Genomic DNA, 26,208 nt, shown 5'->3' on the forward strand with positions numbered 1-26,208 from the left:
CAGATACCAAATAGTAATAGGCGTAAAAGACCATCCAGTGGTCTTTTATAGAAACAAGCTCTACAAAGAACCTTGTCATTGAAATATTGTGCTAAAATCAAGGACCTCCTTCAACGAATACATTGTTTAAACTTGTCTAACACTTAACAAGTTAAAATACTTACGAAATTCACTTCGACACTTTGAAGTTACTGCGTAAAGTAATTTATTGTGACACTAGCCGTTACTTGCGGCGGTGCTCGTACTACTGGGGAAGGAAAACTTTTACATTACTAGATGATTCGTGTAGCGCCGCTCGTGGACAAAATTTGATTCACTATTTAATTGTTATGTGCTATAGTTTTACTCGAGCACGAAACCCCTAATCCCGCTAAACCTAAGCTCATGGATCGATCGAGTAAATCTGTGTATTTGTTCTTTAATTTATCAATACCATAAATTCATGGAAATTGATTGATCTTGGATCTTCTAAACTTCATTAAAATCAATTCAGCAGTCTAGCAATAAAAGCGCAAAAGCAAACAGACTTTCGCATTTAAAATATTTATTAGTAGGGGATATTCAAAAAAATGGCACATCGATAATTTAGGCATGTCCCTCGACTTGCTAAATTTTTTCTCGAAGTTGTATAATATGATTAATTTTTATTTTATTTTTAACGGAAAATGCATTTTATATTCTTCTTTTCTATGTTTCATTTATTTGAATAGATTAAAAACTGAATTTTTTACACTAGATTTTATCACACCAGACCCCTCGATTTCGACCTGTCCCCAGTGCAATCTACAACTTAAAAATTAAATTTTGAAGTAAAATTTCCTCGAATACCTCAAAATATTTTTGTGAATTCGGTTAAAATTACCTTTTTCTTCATTCGAATGAAGTAGAAATGTAATAAAATGTTATATTTATTGAATAAAAAAATATTTATTGTTGTCCCCGAAATTCGATCTTTCCGGACATGTCGGGTTTGTTACCACGATTTCTTGCGGAAATCTCTTACTAAAACGTACTTCGTTTTATTTTTCTAATATTGCAACACATGTGAAAAGGATCGGCAATTCTTAAAACTATAATTTCAGTGTTATTTGTCGCCAGTGGAAGTGAGTTGTGTGCGCAGCCGCAGTGAACCAAAATTTATTGTCAGGTTTGTAACTAATTCATTTGTAACTGTACCACACATGTTTTATATGTTTGCATTCATGTAAAAGAACTAGTTTTAATAAACAATTTGGTGCTTATAATTTAACCATAAGATAAATAGAACGACTAATTTATTTTTTTGAAAGTGCGACGGGATGATTATGTTACTTCGGTTTTGTTACTATACGTAAGGTAACATATAGTCGGACCGTAAAAGTAACAAAACCGACGCCATAAAGCTAGATTTACATGGTGATGTTCCGATATTGATATTTTACTTGTTAAAACTTGTAACTTTGTGGTTTGTGTTTGTACCTAACTTTGTGTGAAGATTTGCCCTGCTAAATTTCAATGATGAAAGATTGCTTAAAACTGTATTCAAACTATAATACCTTCCTTGTTATTTTCTTGTACTATTAATACAAGTATACCGCACCGTAGTATACCGTAGGTAAATTGAAGATAGATGGTGGTGTAATGAAACGGCGGACGTACAGCAACGATTTTCTAATATCTTAATTTTATAAAATTTATATAGAGAGAGATATTTCTGAAAGGTTATTCTTTATTTTAGAGCCATGCCACTAACTGCCGCTGAAAAAATGCGTAGATATAGAGAAAGACTAAAAAACGAAAATCCCGAGAAGTATGAGGAACAGCAGAAAAAAAACTTAGCTAGGATTAAATCAAAAAAGAAGAGAATTTCAGATATGACTCCGGAGGAAGCAGAAGCTAGAAGGAAAAAGTGGAGAGAAGAGAAAAGAATAGGCAGAAAACGTCACCACGATACAGTTAGGTCTTTTCCTGAGCGTGAACCTGAGAACATATTACGTGAACAACAAAATAATGAAAGGAGTGAGCATACAGAAGAAACAAAAGTAAATAAATTACAATTAAAACTTAAATTAGCTTTAAAACAAAACCGAAAATATAGAGCACAAATAGAAAAATTTAGAACCAAAATGGAATGTTACAAGAAAAGAGTGCAGAGAGTGCAGATACAAGCTTGTCAGTCTATAGCAAATATGGAGCACGCACATGATATTGTTAAAGCCCGAAACGAAGTTTTAGAGAGTGCGTTAAAAACCAGCTACAAAAAATGTACCAAACAATCAGAAAAATGTTGCATTAAAAGTGTAGTTTACAATTCAAAAAATAAAAAATATGTATCTCAAGTACTCGGACTGAAGATGACACCCAGAAGAAAACAAAGAAAAAGGGAAAGAATGGAGGTAGAAGAAATAAAAACATTTTATACAAGAGACGATGTGAGTAGAGTAACAGCCGGAAAAAAAGAATGCAGAGTTAAAAATAAGCGCAAGGAACAAATAAGATATTTAATTGATAGTATACCTAACCTTTATAAGAAATACAGAGCAGAGGGTGGGTGCTACGGCCTAACAACATTTCACAAAGCAAAACCATTCTTTGTGTTGTCACCTCAAATTCATTCAAGACCAACATGTCTTTGCCAGAAGCATGATAATATCAAATCACAATACCAAACACTAAAGAGGCATCAGATTGTTAACGAAAGTTTCGACCAATTGTTACAAGAGCTAGTGTGTGATACTAAGAACTTTAAATGTATGTATAATACATGCAATATATGTAAAAACAAAACACTTAGGTTAACAACAGACCAAGACCTTTTAGCAAAAACGGTAAATTGGTACAAATGGGAATCTCAATTACATTCATATACAAAACAGCGTGGAGTTACAGTTCAGACCAAAAAAATGGTAAAATCACACAAAACAGACACAGCACAAAAATTAATAGACTACTTTAGTCAGGACATTAAACAATTTAAAAAACATCACTACAACCACCTTCACCAACAAAACGAATATCTAAAATCTATAATCAATATTAAAGCTAATGAGGCCGTTGTGGTCTGCGATTTTTCGGAAAATTATGTTTGTAAGTTGGCAGAAGAAATACAATCTATGCATTTTGGAGCTTCTAAATCTCAAATTAGTTTGCACACTGGAATAATTTATTTTCAAAAAGAGTCACTGTCCTTTTGCACTTTGTCAGATGACCTCACTCACACACCTCAAGCTATATGGGCCCATCTTACACCTATTCTAGATATAATAAAAGAAAAGAGCCCCAACATTAAAGTGATTCATTTTCACTCAGATGGACCTTGCAGTCAGTACCGTCAAAAACACAATTTCTTTTTACATTCCATATTCACCAAAGAGATGAATCTTTTATACTCTACGTGGTCTTATTTTGAAGCCGGCCACGGTAAAAGTGTGGCAGACGGCATAGGTGGTACAATTAAAAGAATGCTAGATACAAAAGTTTGTCATGGCACGGACATAAATAGCGCCAGAGATGCGTACAACGCCATAATGCAATCTGACACAGTCATACAAGTGTACCTTATTGCAAAAGAGTCCATAAATGCGATATCCAAGAAAATCCCTGATAACGTCCCGGTTTTATCAGGAACGATGAAAATCCACCAGATTATTGCAAGCGATGGAGAAACACTCAAATATAGGGACGTTAGTTGTTTCTGTGAACCTTTAAGGGGAAATTGTTCTTGTTTTTCTCCGAGGCAACATATTCTGCTGCCTAGTAACAATAGAGACAAGAACACTACAAAAAATAAAGATGTTGAGAAAAAGACGGTTGAACCAGTGTTAGACATATCCTCACAATTCGAGATGAGACCAAATGAGACCGCCTTATTCGATCCAATTGATATGTATGGCATAACAAAATTTGCTAAATGTTCAACCAGTTCCAATTATATGGCTCTGGAAGATATAAATGTTATGCCTTTTATTATTCTGCCAGAAAAAGACTCCCCAAGTGCTACAAAAATACCTAAGATAAAGTTACAAACTTGCAGTGGCTGCAATTTGTCAATAGTTGGTCAGCTGGCTAAGTGTATTGCTTGTGATCGGTACTACTGTAATAGTTGTACTGGTGACGTCATTACAACTCATTATGTATGTGATGTTTGCCTTCGAGGCAGCGATGAAGGTACTTTCGCTTGTTTTATTGTCTTCAGTCCAAAGTGTAGGCAGTCTACTTGAAAATTAGTTAACTTGTATTAATTTATTATTTACAGATTAAGCTGCGTGCAAAAATCTCCTGTCTTATAATATACAGTATATCAATTTCATTTAAGCTTTGGCAATTGCTTGGCTTTGTACGTATATAATTGATTAATAATTATTTGTTTGAGATACATATTTAAATATTTTTATTATAATTTTTTTTTTATTTACAGCTAAACTATTCAGCAACTTCGTGATACTGGTCCTAAGATGGTGATAGTAGTTGACATAGATAAAATATTAACAAAATATGATTTACTGCAATATTATTATTATAGCTTGAAGTGGCCATGGACAGAAACACACTTCGTTCTCTCTGATAAATGTTGGGAGTGTCGCCAAAACGTAACACAATTGACATCTACAGGACTTAGACCATCTCATTTCTCACTTTTAATGTCTAGAAATGATATAAAGATGTTACTTTTTGCTTCATATTTCTGGTGTAGCCATTGTGATACATGTGTTTACGACCATTATGTAAAAGATGAATGTACAATTTGTTTTTAGGGGTGGATACTTAAGAATTTTCTTTAAAATGATTATAATATGTATAGGTAATATAAAAACCTTATCATGTTTGACGATTATTATACTAATTTGTAAAAATACGCCCATTTAAAGAATTCTGTTGGTTAAACTGATTTCATAATATGAAAACAGGATGGGTTAAAAAATATGTTAAGTTAATTCTGTGATTGTAAAAATATATGATTATGAATATAAGATCATAAACCAAAAATAATTAGATAACTAACTTAAGATTCCTAATAGAGAATCACAATTTTGAAAGTTATAGTAATCACATAGTGATCTGTTGTTATTATTTGTTTATAAATGTATACTGACTGAATTTACAAAATGTTGATTTGTTTTAATAAGTAGAATTTAACATTTTGAGACTTGTATAAAACACCTAACTACTAAATTAAACGATACTTAGTTCCTACAAATATGTGCCATTTAAGTATTCTGTAAATTTAATAATATATAAAAACAATAAGAATATATTATGTTGAATAATTTGTAAGTGTTAAGAAGTAAATAATGCATGTATGTTTAATTCGTAGAAACATACAATTAGTTGTGCTTTAATATTATGCCATAGGATCATGTAAACTGAACCTTACGATTTTGTTACTTTCGGTTTTGTTACTGTCCCTCAAATATTTCTAAGATTTTTATCGATTTTACGAAAAACTCCTCAACCTATGAAAAAATATGGGCTCTGGTTCCAAAGTTATTGATATTAAACGTTTTTTTTACAAGTTTCTGATGGGATCTGGAGCATTTTATAGTAATAGCATAAAAAATAATTGTCGTTTTGGACCCCATGGTAACAAAACCGAGATAAAATTGATTGCATTTAATTATAATATCATCTTTTTCGCCATTGTAATTCGCCAATAATTAAAAGATATTTTTTCTATCCAGGAAAAAATATTAAATTTATGGAATTCGGTGTTGTTTCATTTATACTCAATTTTAAGTTTAGTATCAAAATGGACACTTCCTGCTTCCCTACCCCCAATTTTTAGCATTTTTCTCCTTTAATCTTAATGAGTATGAAAAAAAAACTTTGTTTTTATAAACTAGATACTATGATTATTTAAATACAATCCAAAATAATATCCTAGAGTATCATTAAAATTTTGAATACGAAATTCAAGCAGTGTACCATTTTTTTGAATATCCCCAGTAGGTATGTATAGAGTAATTTACAGCTAAACTAATTGAAACATGTGATCAAATTTATCGAGAGGGGTCAAGTTAGAGGTCCCTTACAATAGGTTAAATAGTTGAGTGGTAAAAATGTGAGGGACCTTCAGTGGCTATGACAAGGGTCTTTATCTATGTGGGCGTTACCCTGACGTTTTATTAAGTGGTTTTAAGGAATTTCACCTTTTAAACTAGGCTTGTTTTAAGATTGTTAGTAGAAAAACTATGAGGATATTATTTTGTAAGTTACAACAAATCTTTTTGTGATTATTATGGTGGTTTTACGCTAAGATGTGGGCAGAAGTGTTTGCAACACACCCTTATTTCGCATTGAGAATTATGGTTCTTATCTACGGGGTGATTTTTTTGGCATATACTGGGCCCGATACCAATCTTTGGGTGTTGAACAGATTTTGGAGAAGCCCAATATTATTTTACCTGACTCAGGAATCGTAATCGGGACCTCGCAGGGCGGGATCAGCAGTTCCAAAAACTATCACTCAAACTATGATAGTCAAGAACCTACATATGTAATTGTTTTATTAAAATTGTATCATTATTGAGATACAAATAAATAAATCATTAACTAATTATTATTGCTGCATTGCATGGTCTTCTCCCGGAATCAGGGAGGGAATAGGTTTTCAGTTTACCACACCAGTTAAAAAAGGCATTAAAATATATTAGGTGAATTTTATCACTCTAGAAAATCGTCAACACTGTACTAAAATGTGGAAAAATAGACAAAATAGTGGAAAACTCTTCGCAATAACATGTCAACGTAATTTAGCCCGTAAATACTCGCGTGAGGTGGGTTGTTACTTAGGAGATATTTACTAGAGAGGTAACAAAGTGACGTCCCTAGTAAGCATGTAAGCTATGCCTCGGGACTAATAAATCAGGCTCTAGTTTTCAGACCGTTGTATACTCTTTGCTATTACTTTTTTGGGGTTATGTACAGTGTAATAAATACTTTTATGTTTTTCTAGCATGTTTAGTTTCATTGTAAATACATATACGAAGGTAGATTATTAACATCTATTTCACTCACACGGCTTCAATCACGTTTTATCCTGCAACCTACTAATATTATAAATGCGAAAGTTTGTGGGAATTTATGTATGGATGTTTGTTACTCTTTCACGCAAATACTACTGAACCGATTACGATAAAATTTGGTATATAGGAGGCTGAAGACCCAGAATTACATATAGGCTTTTTATCCTGGAGTTCCCGAGGGATTGGGATTTACACGGGAAGGGTTTTCACGCGGACGAAGTCGCGGGCGGTCTCAAGTAATTTATGTTTTGAAATAAAAATGACACATTCCTATGTTAGACTCGGGGTTTTCATCTATAATGATACATTATATGGATAGCTGTTCAGAAGTTCAGCCATAAGCTAGGCTTTTACAATTATGTACGTGTTTGTTCGTGGTGTTGATTTGTAGCTTGTAAGTGTTATGACATATATCAGACATCTCTGAATTACAGTTCGGAGATTGAAACTGCAACCCGATACAACGAACGACGAACATACAAACACTGATGGTAATCTCATCTCACTAACCGCTCCGTCTAACATTTATAAGTACTTGGTCTTGGTCTAAGGTACTTGGATTTTAAAGTTTATAGAAGATTAGTTTCCGCCTGCGGCTTCGTCCGCGTGAAAAGGTTCGTAGTATATTTTTTTTTTAAATAGACAAAGCGTCATACAAACATTCATTTCCCATTTTATCCCTTTAAGGGTGAAATTTATCAAATTCTTTTCTTAGCGGATGCCTACGTCATAACATGTACCTGCGTGCTAAATTTCAGCCCGATCCGTCCAGTGGTCGGGGCTGTGCGTTTATAGTAAAATTATATGCTAATAAAAAAATACTTAATACTTATGTTATAGTTAAAATTGTAAATATCGCTTCATCCAATAATTGTAAATACACAAGTCACCACTTCTTCAACAATATTTTAACAAAAAAAACAAACCTTGAAAAATGCAATAAACGATAACATAAGTTACGGTTTACATTTCCATAAAGAATATCGTTGTTATATTGAAACCGCGTACATTTGTATATAAACACAGCCACACAGAGGTATAACCGACAACATGACAGGTGGCAAGCCCCTTGTCACCACCTCGCATCTTGCCATACAAATATATTGAATCGTGCTCCTATCACTTTCACTAAAGTTACGTTCACAATACTATACGCATTGGATTTTTTCCTGCGTTTTTATCTTTATTTTTCTATATTTACATACATATTAAATCTTGGCACCCGCACATGGCCAGCGTGGTAGACTTAAGGTCTTATAACCCCTCCCTCATTTCAGAGAAAGACGCTTGCCCAGCTATGGAACGATAATGGGTTAAATTTATTATTTAAAATCTGCTAAAATTGCGCATGCAGTCAGGATACATTTTACTAAACAATTGCAGTATTTAATAGCTACAACAACTTATTTTTTTTAGAATACCTCAGAATAAATCCCAAACACCGTCATATGATTCGTAGTAGTCGTGTGGTCAAATTAATATTTAACCAATAGAAAATGGATAAAAGATTTTTTAAATCAGGCCTAACAATAACAAACAAATGTATATGTTTAATTGAGTTACTTATTTTTTTAAATGGCGAATGTCTATGTTTTATTCTATCTTGACACCTTTCCTTATAATGGTGAAAATTCACCAGTCTTACCACAATACTAATACTATTACTACCACGTACTTTTGTGAACACACCTTAGGGTCAGTATTTGCCGTTCTCCGAGGGTCGGAAAGTAACATCGTAGCAGATATACTGCGACGGGCTCCAATATCGAAAGCTCATCGTTTTTTAAGGGACTAGCTTTAGTGGCGTGTACTGTGTGGACGGAATATGTATGTCTTATTAACTTTATGTGTCAGTTACTACTTGTATTGGGTTCTCATCAGTATCTAGGAGGTGAAGGACATCTTCTTGCTTTTTCCTTGACTAAGATCATCTTGAATTAAGTGAAGAGGGATCCTCCATCAACTACAAATGTTCAGTTTTAAAGAGATTTTACAAATATTTTAATAATTAATTTTCCGCATCAAGCCTAACTAAACCTAATATATATTGTGGTTCGGCCATAAAAATAATGAACGCAATGTAAAACGTTAACACGCTATGAGAAAATGAGAATAAAGTATATATAAAAGCGCTTTGGTTTTTTTTACTGATCGTTTAGCTTCTACAAATAGTGATAGCTATCACGTGGCTTGATCAACTGTAATAATCGTGGTCTTATTCTGCTCTCATATACTTTATATTAAAATCTGAATTTTACATTATAGTTAGATTTTAATTGTAATATTTGAAGAATACAAACAATAAGTAGACTTCATAATCTTTAAAAACTATAGGAAAAATCCATTACTTCAACGACTTATACAGGCATAATACATCATATAACTTCGTCTCTCTGGGCGGGCGGTCGTTTTACGGACCGGCTTTGCAATACCATTTTATTGATATGGTAATCCTTTCCTCACCGTTATGGTCATCACTGCCGACTCTGTTCGTTGTATGTTTGTGCAAATACCTTATAATAATATCTCTTGTATGTATGTTTGTGTTTTGATGAAGGGATTATATTTCACGTATACTTTAACTTGAGTGAGTACTATAGTTTTCTTGCTATAGTATTTTGTTATAAACAAGTTTTTTACATGTAGTTACTGGCAATGTACCTAACTTTAAGCACGGCTTACTGGATTTATCAGTATTTAAAATTTCGTTTTTGTTTTAATTAAGCCTGTGAAATTGTGACTGAAATAACTAATCCACTATTTAGTCAACATTCCGTTTGAGACAATTTCCTAGAGTACTTATTGTACTCTGAAATATATTGTTTTATATGAATCCAGAAATACTATTTCTTTATACACAAATACCAACAAACGTGTTATCTTGCACGTATTCACAAAAATTAAACATACACATGTCCCTCCCAAAATTCTAAAATAAACAACTCCAAAGAGCCAGACTGTCAGACTAAATTATGTCTTTATTAGTACTTCAGCTCAGTCTATTAAGTTCAATGTCCTTTGAAGCACAGCTGCATACACCGCACGATCATCTTGATTTATACGTTGAAAAAAAACATTGTTTTCGCAAAACAATTCAGTTTAGAAGTAAAAACATTCATTTTGAAGGTATAATGAGTGAGTTTATTGAGTATTTTCGTTTTATAAATTGCACCTTTACTTCGTTTGGGGTTGAATTATGTTCGGCTTTTTTCAAGGCTGAGCGGGTCGGGGTTGATTTTTTGCGTAATTGCATTTTTACAAGATTATTCTGGTACGTTTCTTGTGTTTATGAACTTGAAAATCGCTGATACAATTATTTATTTGAATGATTTTAATTAACTAACAACTCTATGCGTTGTCGTTGGTATTATTATGTTTCATTACACAATTAAAAATATAATACATATTTTTATAATATTATACATTATTCTAATAATATTCTTAACATAAGTAATGTGTTACTTAGTGAATAGTGACAGGACCTATATAACAGTTTTAATTTGATAGATTAAATGTAGTTTGATTTAAATGGACATCTAATCTGCAATTGTATTATGATAGAAGAAAAAATATATTTCTCATATCGACACAGCGTAGTAACAAAAAAAAAATATTTATTCCGGATGAACAAAATATGGTTCCAAAAATTAATTAACACAACTCGTATAATAAACAAAAAACCTCAACAAACCAAGTGAGTACGCAATCAAAAACAATTTCAAAAGCTTCATAACAGAAACCTTACATTTCAAGGACCATTTCATCAAAACTGAAACGAAACAGGAAGTTGAAAAAAAGGGAATATTCTAAGGATTCTTTTTCAGCAAGTTATTGCGTCATAAGTCGAATTTTATTCGCGTTTTTCTCAGTTCCAATTTGTATGAATAAATTGTAAGGGTGGTGTAAGGGCTGTAATCTCTGGACTGAAGAGGCAAGGGTTGGATTGAGGGGTTGCTACGCTGAAGGGTTCGTGATAAAAGTGTAGAGGGTTTAATGTAGTGCGACTTACTTTTTTGATACGTGAAGAAGTTTTTCTTTCTTCATATTTTTATGAGTAGCTGCTGTTAAATTGTTTCTTTTTACGTTTTATTTTCTGCCCGAATCACACACACACCCACTAAGCAAGCGTACTTAAAGTTCCATGTTTCTCAAAAAAAAATATGCACTCTGGCGGTACCTCAAAGAAGATCACCGTTTCTTATCTTTTACTTCCCACGTAACCTTAGATAATCTGTGGAACATGACATTTCAAACTGTGTTCTGTGTAAAATACATGTGATCCACATTCTACTCATACCAAGCTCGTCAAAGTAACTCGGGCAACGTAACATAATATATAATAGGCATTACGCCGGCACGACACGAATTTCTATATGAATATAATTATTTTGGGCGTTCCAATTTTAGCTGAAAATAATTTGACGACGCCTCCGTCTAATCTCCATTAATTAAACGGTTAATTGAAAAATATAACGAGTTAATTTTCATTATACACACACAACCGCACTTATAAAGTCATACGTACGCACGCACACATACACACATGCGTATTACTATACATGCACACAAGCGCACTCACACAAACACACTTACACTTGCTTACAAGCACGCACACACTCACGCATTTCAGCCATTAAACTCGATCGTTTAGTAAATGATCACGTCACAAATCAGCTGAGTAAATTGGCTCCTGAATCCACCCCCAATCCAGTACGTAGCTAGGTGTCAGAGGGGCGAGGGTAGGCACAAGAAGTAGGGGGAGGGAGGGTGCAAGCCCAGCGAAGTCACCCATTCATAAAACTAAGCCCGATCGATATAAAACGTCTCACCTACGCCGAAATGTCACTTACAATTACTACATCGCTTGCTTTGCGTCCATTGATTGGTCAATGCACTCCCGTCAGTAATAACGCCGAACTAAAAACGCAATGGATTGTGCACAATATCGTAATACGTCTGAGTGAGTCTGTTGTTTTACGTAGATTTATTTCGCAAGCTCCTAAAGTGAGCTTGGAGATTTAGTTGAAATTGGATTGGGAGGTCGGCTTTAGGTCTTCGACTAGTCTGGAGTATACCAATTAACTTGGAGACGGGGAAAGAGACGAAGTGCTCTATAAATACTGATATTGAGATAACTGGGCTATCGACTCGTTACTTAAGGATTTTCTTTCAGTTTCAATTGAATTTTCTCTATTGAAATGATGGAGGGAAGCTGTATCAGTATAATTAGATAATGTTGTTACAGTTTGAATATGGCTTTTGTTAATGGAATGTGAATCTGACCTTTTCTTTATGTTGGTATTAATGTACGTATTTTACTTCGATGATAGCTTTTAGAAGAGAAAATTAATTTCATTTACGTTGATAATAGATTTGTAACTACGGTGTAAAGTAAGTGTGACCTTTGATACGGTGTAATGAACGATTTTAACTAATGGAAACTGCGAACGACTTTTAACTGAACTTATGAAGCACGAAGACGAGCCACGAATACGACTAAGCGGTCACCCATCTAATAAATGTCGGCGCCAACAGTTGCTTATCCCACTTTACAGACCAATGAGCGCAACTTTCTATGAAAGCTTCTAGCGTTAAAACACATATAAAAACCCCATTGAATAGATAAACTACCGTTAAATGTACTTAGAAACCGGGGGTTAGTAAGTTTTATAATTAATATTTCGCAGATCCATTTCAATTCTGTTATAATTACTTATGAATTATGTCCGTCTACATTTTTTACTGCAGCGAAAAGTGGAGCAAACAAAACAATATAGCCTTCTAAAACATTGTTGGGAACTGGGTTAATGGTAATTACAACAAATTAATGCGAACAACGGAATGTAGGTTTACACGCCAATATTTTTTCACATTAAGTGTTATGTTCTATGGATAATGTTACTACGAAATGGTTATATTTTATCGAAGTTCTGATCTACTTTTGTATGAGTTATAATTATCTAATTGAAGATACATAGAAAATAAATCGCTTTTGATTGATCTAATTTTTATTAAATTACCACACAAGTTTTAAAATTGTTATTTTCAAATCCTGAAATGTCTTTAAAGAGAGCCCAAATCAATCGCACCTGGCTCAATTATTGACGAAAAAGTAGTTAAAAACTTACGATAAACGCAAGTACTCTTACAAGCACAGCTTAAGCGGTAGTCAATCTCGGCCTAGCCTGTCTTCCACCTGTGTTGAAGTCAGCTGTTAATATTTTTAATAAAATAGAGCAGTACATTTTCCAATTTTTATAGCTATTTATTCTTCTCAGTCAACTTCAGGGTGCTGACATTTCCACGCCCTTACCACAAAAAGCGTAACCAAACTTATCGTGATAGCTGATGTTGGGAAAGTGACACTAATCTTTAAAGCATGGTAAACAAAAAGTAGGCTTCCCTGCGACGCGGTGATAAGCGACCGCCTTTGAAAAGCCTTTTGTCATGCTAATGAATTCCCTTCAAGAATAGACATTTTTCACTGATCCATTATTACGATATGAAAGCTTTCAGTCAAGATGAGATTTAAGTTGAAACGTATTTTTTAAGGTTTTAAAACTGGCTGTTTATTTTTATTTGTATGTTATAGAGTAGGTATAGTTTTACGGGATTTGTCGTTCATGGTCTTTTTTTAATATATTTGACATCGTAGCCTGAATCTATTGAAGAGATAAAAGCCTAAACTATTATATTGCAGATAGATATGAGAATGTTGTTTTGGAAAATTATATGCGATTTTGTATGTGTGTTTTTTAGGTCATGAAAATTATCAGATTTATCAAACATTATTTTAATAATTAAAGCGTATACCGAACAGTACCATATTACAGCCAAGATAATAAAATATTCATCGATTAAATATTTTATTGAAAATAAACTTGATCATTGAATAAACTCACAAATATCAATCTAATACTTAACTCTTATCTACGAAAAATGTATTTTCTAACCAAAGAGGCATTATACATTATTCGTAGCAGTTATTTGGACAGTAAACAGGGTAATTTAGCATACATCGCTCGCAAATAAAGCCATAAATACTTATTAATAAGTACTTATATCAGATTCATTGTCGACGAGGGATGTTTGCGTTGAAACGAAAAGAAATGTGGGTTTATGGTGAACTCTTAGAAGTAGGTTACCTACATAACGGAATGAGGAGATGTATGTAGAGTACGTTGTGTCAATTCGTATTTAGAGCAAGTGTTTTTGAATGTTGCTGTTTAGTTTCTATTTTATGTACTTGGTGAATTCATCCTAGTTTTAAAGAGCAACAGAACTATAACAACTTAAGCGATTTACACAACTTGTAATTTTTTAGAACATTTTTGTTAACCGAATGTATTTGAATGTTTTAAGTACTTATTACAGTCCAATAAATTAGTAGGGAGCCTTAGCAAGACGATATATCTAGAATGTAATTTATAATTTTTCGTAGAAAATAAAGTTCCCAACTGTATCAAACAGGCTACTGTCAGTTGCATGTGCCTGGGGGACACTGATATTCTAAATCCAGAATTTCGTATACCTCCGCTAACCGCTAAACCAGCATTCAAGGTTCTCTACGAAGTTTTTGGACTATAGGAACAATCGATTCATTAGGTTGGTTTTTTTCCTTTTTTAATCAAGGCACTCAATATTGGATTTGTTAAGGCAAATAATTTTGTAGTAAATATAATTATAACTTATAATATTCTATGTACGTAAAAGATGGTTATAAAATAAGTTATTTGCGTCGCATCTGGCGCGATCATTCTGAGGGCCATTACTGAACGATGAACGGAGTAAAGACCGATACCTTTATATTAATGTTTTATATATGTAGAAGAGACTTACTTTCAATATAATATTTTACTTTTAACGTCAATAATTTTATTTGATGCGCCCATATCCAGTTGCGCTCACCAGTCGGTAAACGATCTGTGGGTTAAGCAAACCTTGGCGTGGTCATTCCATAAATGGGTGACCGCATAGTGGTATTTGAACTGGGCGACTCCTTGCTTCGGAGAATCATTCGGAGAATCGGTCAATTAAAACAGTGGTTAAGCCACGTCAAAGACCTCTGGGCGGTTTGGACAACTTTGATAATAAGACTAAGACGCCATAACTCAAAATCAAATAAATCATTTTTATTCAGGTCAATGTTAAAACTTATAATGCCTATAATAGTCTAACTGTGTAATAGTCGTTAACATTACTGAATCTACAATTAGTTCAGCAAGGGGTGAGCCTAAAGAAAACTGACTAGAAATTCACAATCGCTACTTTCAGTAGTCAATTAATAAAAGAAAAGGAAAACTATTCTAAAAATTGTAAAGACCTTTCATGAATACAAAAAGGTTCAATAAGGATAAACCAGTAACAAAAATGATTTAAAGGATTACCGGAATAAAAACATAAACTTTATCAGTCTTTACAAAGATAAACAAATTCAACAGTGAACTCCAAAACCCATCAATAAAACTGAAGTTTTTTCAAATCCATTCGATTGACGCCTCATCGAGTTTGAAGTACCAGGCTGCCATAAAAATACAGGAGTGTTTCATTGAAGCGGGCGGACGGCCTGGGGTAAATAAACGAGTTATTCCGGTCTGATCCCCCAAACCGATCCACTACCAATTAATATTATTTTTTAATTCCTGTCTGATCCACTTTCAACTTTACCATTCCGGTCTGATCCCCTTCCTATATTTAATGGATAAGTACAGTCAATAAAAAACAGATGTTATTCACTACTTTATAAAAAAAATTGTAAGGAGAAGTTCAAAGGTTTTTGGATATAAACGTTTGTTAGTCGATTACTGTTGGGTTATTTTAAGAGACGCTGATCAAAATCAGTTAAAAAAAAAAGAGTGACCTGTGCCATTTTTGAGTTTTTGTGAGTCTCATACAAAAAAGTTTTGGTAAAAATATGGATTTTTATACATTTTTAAGTGTAGGTATTACATTTAATATCTCAAAAAGTTGACGGACTTCAGTATATAACTTAGGGTTTATAATCCTATCGATACACATTAGTTTCATCTATGGGTAAAAAGCCTTATAAAGTATTGAAACTGATTCGAGTTACAATCATCGCAGATTTATATTATTTGGTCTTTTGAAATAGAAGTACTACCTATATAACATTATAACAGTAATCACATTATCGCACAATGATCTTTTGTTAAAACTAGGATTTGAAAAAAATGATATAATAAAAAAAATGTAAACATAAATCAAATAACAAACATCAAATTTAAATTATTAAATACTGATATAAAATTATCACAGTAATCATATTCAGTATAGAAATAAGACTAATACAGTCTCATTAATAACCGATTTCTCAGAACGACATCACGAACTTAACTCATCAATGATTGGTTACTTTGGAATCAATAGACAATACATTCACACACCAACAGCCTATTTCGCAGGTAAATATATTACAAAAGCTTCAGACTTTGCCGCAACGATGCCGGAAATAATTATCACTTGCTCTTACGGTAAAGGAAAACATCGTGAGGAAACCTTGCAAGCCTAAAATTTGTTTAATACATTTATTGAGGGCATGCAACGTCCCCTAACCTGTACTCGGCCAGCGTGGTGGACTCAAGACCTAACCCCTCCCCTCGTTTCGGAGGAGACCCTTGCCCTGCAGCGGGACACTAATGGGTAAAAAAAATAAAACAAATAAATAAATAGGATTCAACTGTTGAGCTAGCCATAGAAATTAATAAATCTAAATAGACTGCATGTTCCTGAAATACTAAGAAAGATTTGGAGATTTCTGGGTCAAAATGTATAGAGATGAGATTAATAAAAATATATATATATATTAATTCTATAACATAATCTAATAGAACCTGTATACATATTTTGTTATTGACTGTCCTAAAAATGTGATAATAGACAGTCAGGGTATCCGATCGGAATAAAATATTTAAATTTATTATAATGTTTATATACGGGGGATCAGACCGGAATAGAAAATAATTTTAAAATACTAGGGTATCAGTATTGGGGATCCGAACGGAATAACTCAAATAAACATTAGCATAAATCCAATATCGACACCGACTGTCTACCAGGACACCTGGGCTTGCAATTTTTATGAAATTACCCTCCCCTACCACCCCCTATATTCGCGAGAGATTGGCTCAGTTCTTTGAATCTGTAAACTGATCTCTCTGAGATAGATTACTTGGATTATTCTTTGATATAAGGTTGCTAAGGTGAGATTTCTTGTAATGGGAAATTGGTTGCACACGAGAAATGAAACTCAGAAAATATGGCTTTACTAAGTTATTGAGTTCTTTTGAAAATATGGTTTTACTGTAAGCTAACCGAAGCAGCGATTTAGGCGCGAGGTACTTTATGATTTAGGTGATAGCTTTTTTTGTTACTCAAAACTTTCCTACCTAAGTTTTGTACTCACTATTTTATTATGTCTTACAAATTCTTGTCTATAATTTGATTGAATATCAAATTCGCTTTGTTTATTTACGCGAAACACACAACTTAAGAAGTATGAAACTACATTAACTAAGTTTTTAGAGACTTAAATGTGTATAGTGTAATTTTAAAATAAAAAATGTAAACTACAATTTAAGTTTCTGTAAAAAAAAATATGCATAATCCTCTCACTAAAACTAAACATCCGATAACTAAATCTAATATGTAATACCCTAATATGAGACATAATGCCTCTCGAATAAGCCTTAGTTGTCCCATTCTCCGTGATTTAAGGCTTCCTGTGTCCATTCATATGAAAGGCGTTGAAGCTCCGCATGTACGAGATGTCGCCCGCTCTATCTGCGTCCGGTGTTACAACACTTTGTCATACATACTGACCACCTACTTGACTATATTGTAGAGATTTGTGATAAATGGAGGAAAGAATTTGAGTTTAAGATTGTTGATTGTAATATAATTTTGAATTGTCTTGTAATTTAACATAGTTGCTAAATACGAAACCTTACGTGATTTGACCTTCCTTATTTGGCTCTTTATCAAAAAACGGGGTCAATTAGTCTATTGTAATATTATCATAAATGGTATTTTTATACTGACCCATTGATGCGAATAATATTTTACTTTATTAAACGTGATACCAATCGATCAGTGGAGACTCCACTGGCTTTATACAGCTCCAACTACAGATACCAAGCAACAGTCAATGGATAACATATTTTTATCCATTGTTTAAAATCTTAGCATCAGACGAAATATATCACAACATTTTTCATAGAACCATATTTTTCGATATCAATGACACAGGCAAACAAACTGATGGATCCAAAAACATATCTATAAGAAACATCTACTAGAAGGTAGATTTTATCTTTACAAGTTGATTTTGTCTCATTTTTCCTTTTATCCGGGCCGCACGGTTATCCGGCCTACGGTTTTTCTTCAGATTTCAGAGTGATTTGAGAAAATATTGAAGGTGTTAGGAATAATATCCTTCGGTTTCGCGAAAATAAACTTTATTTGTAAGTAAAACAGCTTATTATCGCTCGTTTTATTATTGAGACGTTTTCGGAACGGATTTGCTGGAAATAAATATTTGTGACGCTTTTATTTTTGCTAGTGTTACGAAATAATACTCTGCCTGTTATAGCGATTGAGAAGAGAAAAATAGCGTGGATATGAATAGTTACTTATCAATTTACAGTTACGTCTCTTACGATCTACACAAGTAAAAATATACAATGTTTTGAGACTGTTATCTATAAAACGTAGACCCTCTTAATCGTAACGGGTTACATGGTTATTATTATAAGGGGATATACTTAACCTAGATTTAGCTTGACGTTTCGTTAAGTGGCCATCGTAGTAAGTTTATAGAAATGAAACGTTTCTGGACATTACTTTCTTGATTTATGTCCCACTGCTGGGCAAGGGTCTCTTCTTGTAATGAGGGAGTGGTTCGTCTTTAGTCGATCACACTGCCAAGTACTGGTTGGGGAGTTTGCATACGATCAAGAACTTAACATTTTAAAGTTTGTTAAAGTTTATTTTCTTACAAGACTATGATGCTTACTAACAACAAATTTTAACTAATTGAAGACCAAAATAACTGAGTAGAACAGACATACAATAAACTTAGTACAAAGTTCCACGATATTCACTTGACGTAGGTTGGTGTGAGCCTCTGAGGAAATCAGGTCTAGTTCATGCCCCGTCAGAGCAGAGAGTAGCCTCAATGTATTAGACAGGTACAAACTTAGCTTCGAACATGTTGGAGATTATTTTTAGAACAAATCTTCAATTTATTTAGTTTAGACTTTATTTTGTATGATAGGATATATAGATTGTCAGATATTGTTATTTAAGGGGCTGGGTAAAAGTGATTTATAGACCAAGATTGAAATTATTTTTTTCAAAGTATCTCTCGTATGCATAAAACGTTATAGTTAGTATTATAGAAATTCCCTTGCCATACGCAATACAGCATTGTAGTTAGTTTTAAGGTAAAAAATATACTTGCCATATTTTCTATTCTAAGCTTGGATTAATAAAAAAAAGAGCAGGTTGTCAATTCGTCGGTAATTTTTGTGTTGTTTTTCTTACAATAAAATTATGTTGAACTTTCAAATGTTTCATGAGGTAGTTAACTCTTGTACAAAAACAACTTCCAATCTTTCAGAGATGAGGTAGTTGACTTTGTACAAAAAAAAACTGATATAAACTTCAAACTATCTATAAATCAAGTTTTGATGCAAGAACGATTAAGTTTTTCTGATAATGTACTCCCAGTAGACCACGAAGTTTGTAGTATTTTAAACTTTCGTACTAAAGTTGCAGAGTATAAAAGCTTTCGAAGAATAAATATAGCGAATACTTTTTTTTTTAGAAAAATAATACAGTTTCTTATTCTCATAATTGGTTTGAATAAATAATACTGAACCATGTTTGTAACTCGATTCTCTACAATCACTGTCAAGTATCGAAAGTTTGACATTTAAAATGTACTGCCAAAATAGTTTCTACTACGCCCGTGAGAGGCATTGATTAGATTTTTATACCAAATTTCTCGATAGCTACCTGGTTGTTGATATTCGATATTGGTAGAAAATCGAGCTACTGCTAAACTTACGTAAATAATAAAAAGCTTAAGCCTTCACGTGTAACCGTTTTCAAAGTAACTGAATACCTACGAATTTAAACGAATTGTGCACAAAATATATTATGAGCTGCTACAATGATAAATGATAGGCTTGATTAGTCTTTTTGGCTGACAGCACCGTTGTAAAGGTCCCCTCATATTAGCCGACTTGCGGTTTACCGCCTGTATTTCCCAAGAGCGTAATTTGACCGAATTTATTTGGACAAATAATGTTATTTTTTGCTGTTTTGTGGATTTTGAGGCTCAGGGATGCGGCATTCGTTTTCATTTGCTGATATTATCTTGGGTACCTAATCCATCTGTTTCAATATAAGTAGGATTTGGCGTAAATATTATACGGTTGATTTTTTGGAGGTCTTTTGTAATTCGGTTTGAGGAAATGGATAGAATAGGGAAAATTTTGAAGACTCTAGGGTAATGTAACAGTTACACGTCTGCTTGTTGTGGTTTAAGTATGTATGTTTTGGAAAATATAAAAATGATGTCAACTTGTGAACGTAATAATTACGTCATTTATAAGTAATATGTTGAATACAGCCTTAATCTTGATAAATCAACAGACCTTTGTGATCGTACACTTTTAAATGACTGTAATGTAATAAATTATTCACTATTGACTAAGACGAAGAATTCAATTCGAGTATATACATTGTATCTTATTTTGATGTTTACAGTCAAGTAATACCACCATTTAAAAGTTATGTAAACACATTCACATACAATACAAGAGTATTATATATTGTTTTGGCTCCGAGCAACGTACCGCATCGATTTTCATGCGAGTGTGAAGGCCCATTAATCTTATTATTGCGTATTCGGCTCAGGGCGGTCCCAGTTGTTCGTGTGGGGAATTTTCCTGTTTACCACAAATAAACGCTTTTGTTAATATTCCCCACCGGTTGCTCTTACACTTTCACTTTTTGGGCATTCCGTTTATAAGCTCCAAATGTTATTTGTGCTTGAGACGACTTGTTATTTTGATACTCTGCGTTTTTGCGAACTTTTTTATATAGACTTATGTTATTTTTCCAATAAGGTAAAACCAAGGGTATTCCGACTGTAAAGTCTTAGTTCTGATGAAGATTTCGAGATTGTTTATTTATGATATAAATAATATATTATTTATTCATTGGTTAATACAGTTTCATTAGTGTGGGATAAATTGGACGTGCATTTTTAACTCCTGTAAAACAGCAAGTTTTAAAAAGTTCCTAAATACTCAGACTAGATGATTATCTAGTGATTCCCTTGTAATAAGAAGCTTGTATATTGCCATTTACGGCTCTAACCCCAAACTAATACATAACACATACTTACTAACATAAAAAAATCACTACTCATTTAACCATCCCCCATTATATCTTATTAATAACAGAGATTTTCTTTGTTCCATTAAAAAAGGATATAAGGCGACCTTGTTATAACATAGTAAAGTACTAAACAATTACGCTACGATCCTTCGAGGAAAATAAAATCAAATTACCAACACAAAAAGTAATTAGTCGCAAACTATCTTATGTACAGGGTGTTCTGCGAAGAGACCCCTAGCTAGGGGATTGTAATGAATTGATAATGAGTGTTAATTACTTTGCTTATAACAAATGTTATTTATTTACTGCCTTTGAAGTGAAGTGTATACGGGTGCTGATCATAAGGTCCAACGTTCAATTCCCGGGCAGACAATTTTTTTCCCAATAACATTTAGGAGTCTGAATATGCTCCTTAGAACCGGTAAAACATTTGCAAATGAAGAAACGCGGCTGTATTTTCATATACCTCTGCCTATACATGCGTGTATAACTGGCATGATGTTTAATTAAATTAAATTAAATGTTATTTGTTGCAGAACATGGCGCTACACAGATCAAAGGCGGCTACATGCTGCGGTACAAACGTAAGTACAAACGTTTATTAGATATTAATATACATATACAATAAATTCTTCTGTACATGTGTTTCTACTTCTCTTTAACCTCTTGACTGCTTCGGGAGAAGTGTGTTTTAATGGGTATATAGGTAGTTGGCTTAAATAAAATTTATGTAAATTGTTTTTTTTTCCCAAAAAAACACAACTTTCGCACTAAGCACTGTGTCGCAGGGACTTTTCCAAACATATAAACAACAGACACAAAGTACAACAAAAACAAAACAACTATTTGTTCCGTGTGCAAATCGAACCCACGACCACACTGATGCACTGGTAATGGCGTGGTGACCACCTTAACCACTGTGCCATGGTTAATCTACCAGTATCGACAAACATGAGAGTTTGACATTTAAAACGCACTGCAAAAATAGTTGCAATGGCGACCGTTAGAGGCGCTGCCTGATCAGATTTTTATACAATATTTTTAGATAGGTAGCCGTTTGTCGATACTCGATAGCTGAACAGAATCGCGCTACTAGACCGTTAGTATTATAGCAGAGTAAGTTTTGATTGTAAAGAGTAATTAAACTTTACAACTGTCTAAATTGTTCCGAAACTCATTTCACTAATAGATAGCTTCAGAAAGGTACATTTTCAAAGTAATGACTAATTATCGAAACGTTTCTGAGATATTTTATGTAAAATGTTCGTGATTGACATTTTAAGCTACTTATTACGAATTATTACAGTTTCACAGCCTTTGGATAAGTGTCGGGTAACTTACCTGATAGATAAAGTAACAGCAAATATATTAAGAACAACTGCAAAACAGGGATAACAACCATTTTATTTTTTTTCCGTCTGGTAGATTCGAAAAATATATACTACATTTTCTCCTTATATAATTACGTAACGTAACGTAACGTTGTTTTGCCATATAAATTTAAAAAATATATAGTATCAATTACGGGTATAAAAATAGATATTAGCCGATTCTCAGACCTACTCAATATGCTCACAAAATTTCATGCGAATTGGTCAAGCCGTTTCGGATGAATACGGTAACTAACATTGTGACATGGATTTTTTTATATAAGATGTATTTTTTTGTATGTGTATTACAGATACAGTAAGTAGGTTTACTATCTAGGTCTCCTAGATGTTTATTAGTGTGGTTAGATTCTAGACAGATATGTCAGCCCGTATTATCCTAACTTTTGAACTGAGTGACTTAAAAACTTTAGTGACGATGTCTGGTTTACAAAACGCTAAGTTATAAGCTTATAGAGAAGGGTTTAACATTATTTATCTGATGGATAACTTCGATATAAGTAACTTATTCGGAGAGGTTATCAAATACCATTATAAGAAGTGAAACAAAATGTCTACTTTTACTAATAAGTTATAATTAATTTATACTAGAGCTTTTTCCGCCTTACTTATAATTATAGTCGTCGTGTAAGCTCTGTATAATACATAAAGTGGTTTGACTTTTTCATTCATATACAATTACAAAATTGATTAAAAGTAACAAAACGCGAAGTTTATTTGACAGGCAGTCGTGTAATAGCTACTTTACGTACTAGGAATATGATAACTGTGAATAGAAAATAATGCTAATGTGCTTTTGTTTCTCTATCACAATATCGCAGGTAAATTGTAAGATAATTGCTACTAGAGCGGTAGCGGATCCCCGTATGTGACTAATAAGGTTAGTTAGGTTATATTATCAAGCTATTCGTAATATAAAAATTATCTTCTTTGCCACTCAAGATTTTTACTTAGTCTAACTTTTCAATGATACTGTCTCCAAACCCTATTTTTCACAAAACCCTTTGAGCGTAACCGCAGACAAAAAATAGTATTGTATAATACAGCCTTTTTGGAAGGTATTTTGCGAGTCAATAGCGTCCCAAATATCGGGGTATAAAGGGAGCCGAGTTAATTCTTATTCGTTCAAAACAAACTTATTTTACGACTGTTTGTCAAGGTCACAGTACGTAGGCATTTTTGTGAATGATCCGAACACGTGTAAGAATGGAGTTGTTTGTTCGACTTACATATTATAATAAGTAACATGTATAGAGGGAATATATTAAAGAAGTATAGTGCTCTTGATGTTATATGTAGTTGTTTTAATATTAATTTCTCAAAATTGGGTATAGATATCTTAACATAAAACTATAAGAAGTATTAATTTTTTCGTGCGACCGCATCAACTCCATCATACATACATAAAGCTAGATGTACCCCAACGAGATGTAGGCAGAGGTGATGAATTACACCCCATAATGATATATGTTATTATTGTATGTATTATTGCAAAATATAACGTATTGCTTAATATTTTTGGCTGATTAAGGAATATTATGTTGTGCAATATTATGTTTTTGTGCATTAAAATTATTGAATCTGATTGAGCACTGTTACTTTAACTTAAGGGTGGCTTGAGGTATAAAAATATTTTTTTATTGGAGTCCATTTCCACTTCATGCTGTACACCGATGCCTCGAGCATCAATGTAAACGCCAAAACGCGATGCAGCATCGCGGCGGTTGTTAAATCGCCCATGCTAAAAGTACCTAGCGTGTGGTCTCCCTATATATGCATCGTCGAGGTGCACCCTTTTTCCAATACGCCACACGTGTAACTAAAGTACTTATTAAGTGCAATATAGAAAATGAAACGAATTATAGCTTACACACGCTGCGTTTATATGCGTCTAACTCGACACGAGCAAGAGGAAATAAGTTCAATTGTTTTATGTTCCGATGTTGCATTTAATAAATTCATTGAAAATTGTATGATACAAAATTGCTAAATGGGGCTTTAATGTGATGAGAATTTTAAGATTTACGATAACTTATTTGCTGCCCTGTGACTGTGACCTACGTTACCATCGTAAAGTAGGGCAGTGATAGCTTAAAAACTTTAAATGACAATTTTTTGGTTGAGAATTAGAACCAAATTTACGCTCCTTGACTGATGGAGGAGACAGAGACCTTTTGAAATAGAACCGACTCTACTTATTACTAGCCTCTGCCCACGACACTTCATGCAAGGATACTTTTGTCAAAAAGTAAACAATAACTTTTCCCTTAGACTCCGTACATACTATATGGAATACTGTTATTAATTGTTATTTTGTCCTTAGGCAAATATCTATGGAACTCGTGGTCAGAAGAATGGGTGGTGCTGTACGACGACTCTACCATGGCGTGGTTTAAGGTAAGTTTTAATTCACAAGACATATTGCTGGGTACTTACAAACATGCGCTAATTTGACGAAAACGTTTACGTAAACGTTGTCAAAGTTAGAATAACTTTAAGGTACCGTTATGTATCGAGCAGCTTACGTATGAACGCTAAAATAAAGCTGAAAGAAATATCATAACACACACTTATGACACATATGACACTTTCGATAGCCGTCACGAGGTGTTAGCTTGAAAAGGCAGTACTATCCTATGTGAAGAGCTAACAAGTAACTCACGACAAGTCATTTTTTTCCTAAGCGAGGCGACATTGTAAAACTCCATTAGACAGATAGAGTTATAAAATGGTTTATAGAATATCTACCTGTATGTAAAGAGAAAGAGACGCAATATCGCAAAGTAATCTCCCAAGAAGCCTTACAAATGGCAGCCTTCCTAGCCTCGGAGGAACTTGGTATAGGAAACTAATTAAAATAGTTGCTCGCTTCCGTTTTACATTAATATTTGTGACGATCATTGGAAAGTTTCTAGCAAAGGTGGCTCGGCTAGTTGCGAAGCTTTTAAGCTCTGTCCACATGTGAGCATTCTGTAGTTAATAGTTCAAAGGTGCTTAGGCAAGTTTTTGGCAAAAGTGCGATGGGAGAGGCAAAGAAACCTTGTCTGTGCTTATTCCTTTTTGGCTGCTGTTAAAATCTTATAATTTATTTATAAGCCCGTTATAGCTCTAAGCTGAGTTTTGTAATAGGCAAATATTTGTATTATGCAATATTAGTGCGAGGTAATAGAGGAACAGTCTACCGCCGTTAGAATCACTGATATTTTTATAGTCTCTTTGAAACGTTGTAATCGTTTTGTAAAGTACTATTAACTTACTAGAAAAATGCTCGAAGGCTTATTATCTGTGGTAGAATAATACATTGGGTTTAGTGATGATTACAAATAAGTTCCCATGTCCGTACACACCTTAATATTACTAACGGTAGACAGACTTACGGCTGTAATATAAAC

General features: G+C 33.4%; 1 protein-coding gene across 1 annotated transcript in view; it reads left to right on the forward strand.

Annotated features, from left to right (window-relative positions):
• Positions 1 to 26,208, forward strand: part of LOC142981132 (uncharacterized) — a 96,047-nt gene that overhangs the window by 5,889 nt on the left and 63,950 nt on the right. The window contains exons 3-4 of the mRNA XM_076126821.1: positions 21,965 to 22,012; positions 25,140 to 25,213. Coding sequence (XP_075982936.1) covers positions 21,965 to 22,012; positions 25,140 to 25,213 — 122 coding nt within the window. The remainder of the gene's footprint in view (positions 1 to 21,964; positions 22,013 to 25,139; positions 25,214 to 26,208) is intronic.

The sequence above is a fragment of the Anticarsia gemmatalis genome, chromosome 19 (assembly GCF_050436995.1).
Source record: "Anticarsia gemmatalis isolate Benzon Research Colony breed Stoneville strain chromosome 19, ilAntGemm2 primary, whole genome shotgun sequence".
NCBI classification, from domain to species: domain Eukaryota; kingdom Metazoa; phylum Arthropoda; class Insecta; order Lepidoptera; family Erebidae; genus Anticarsia; species Anticarsia gemmatalis.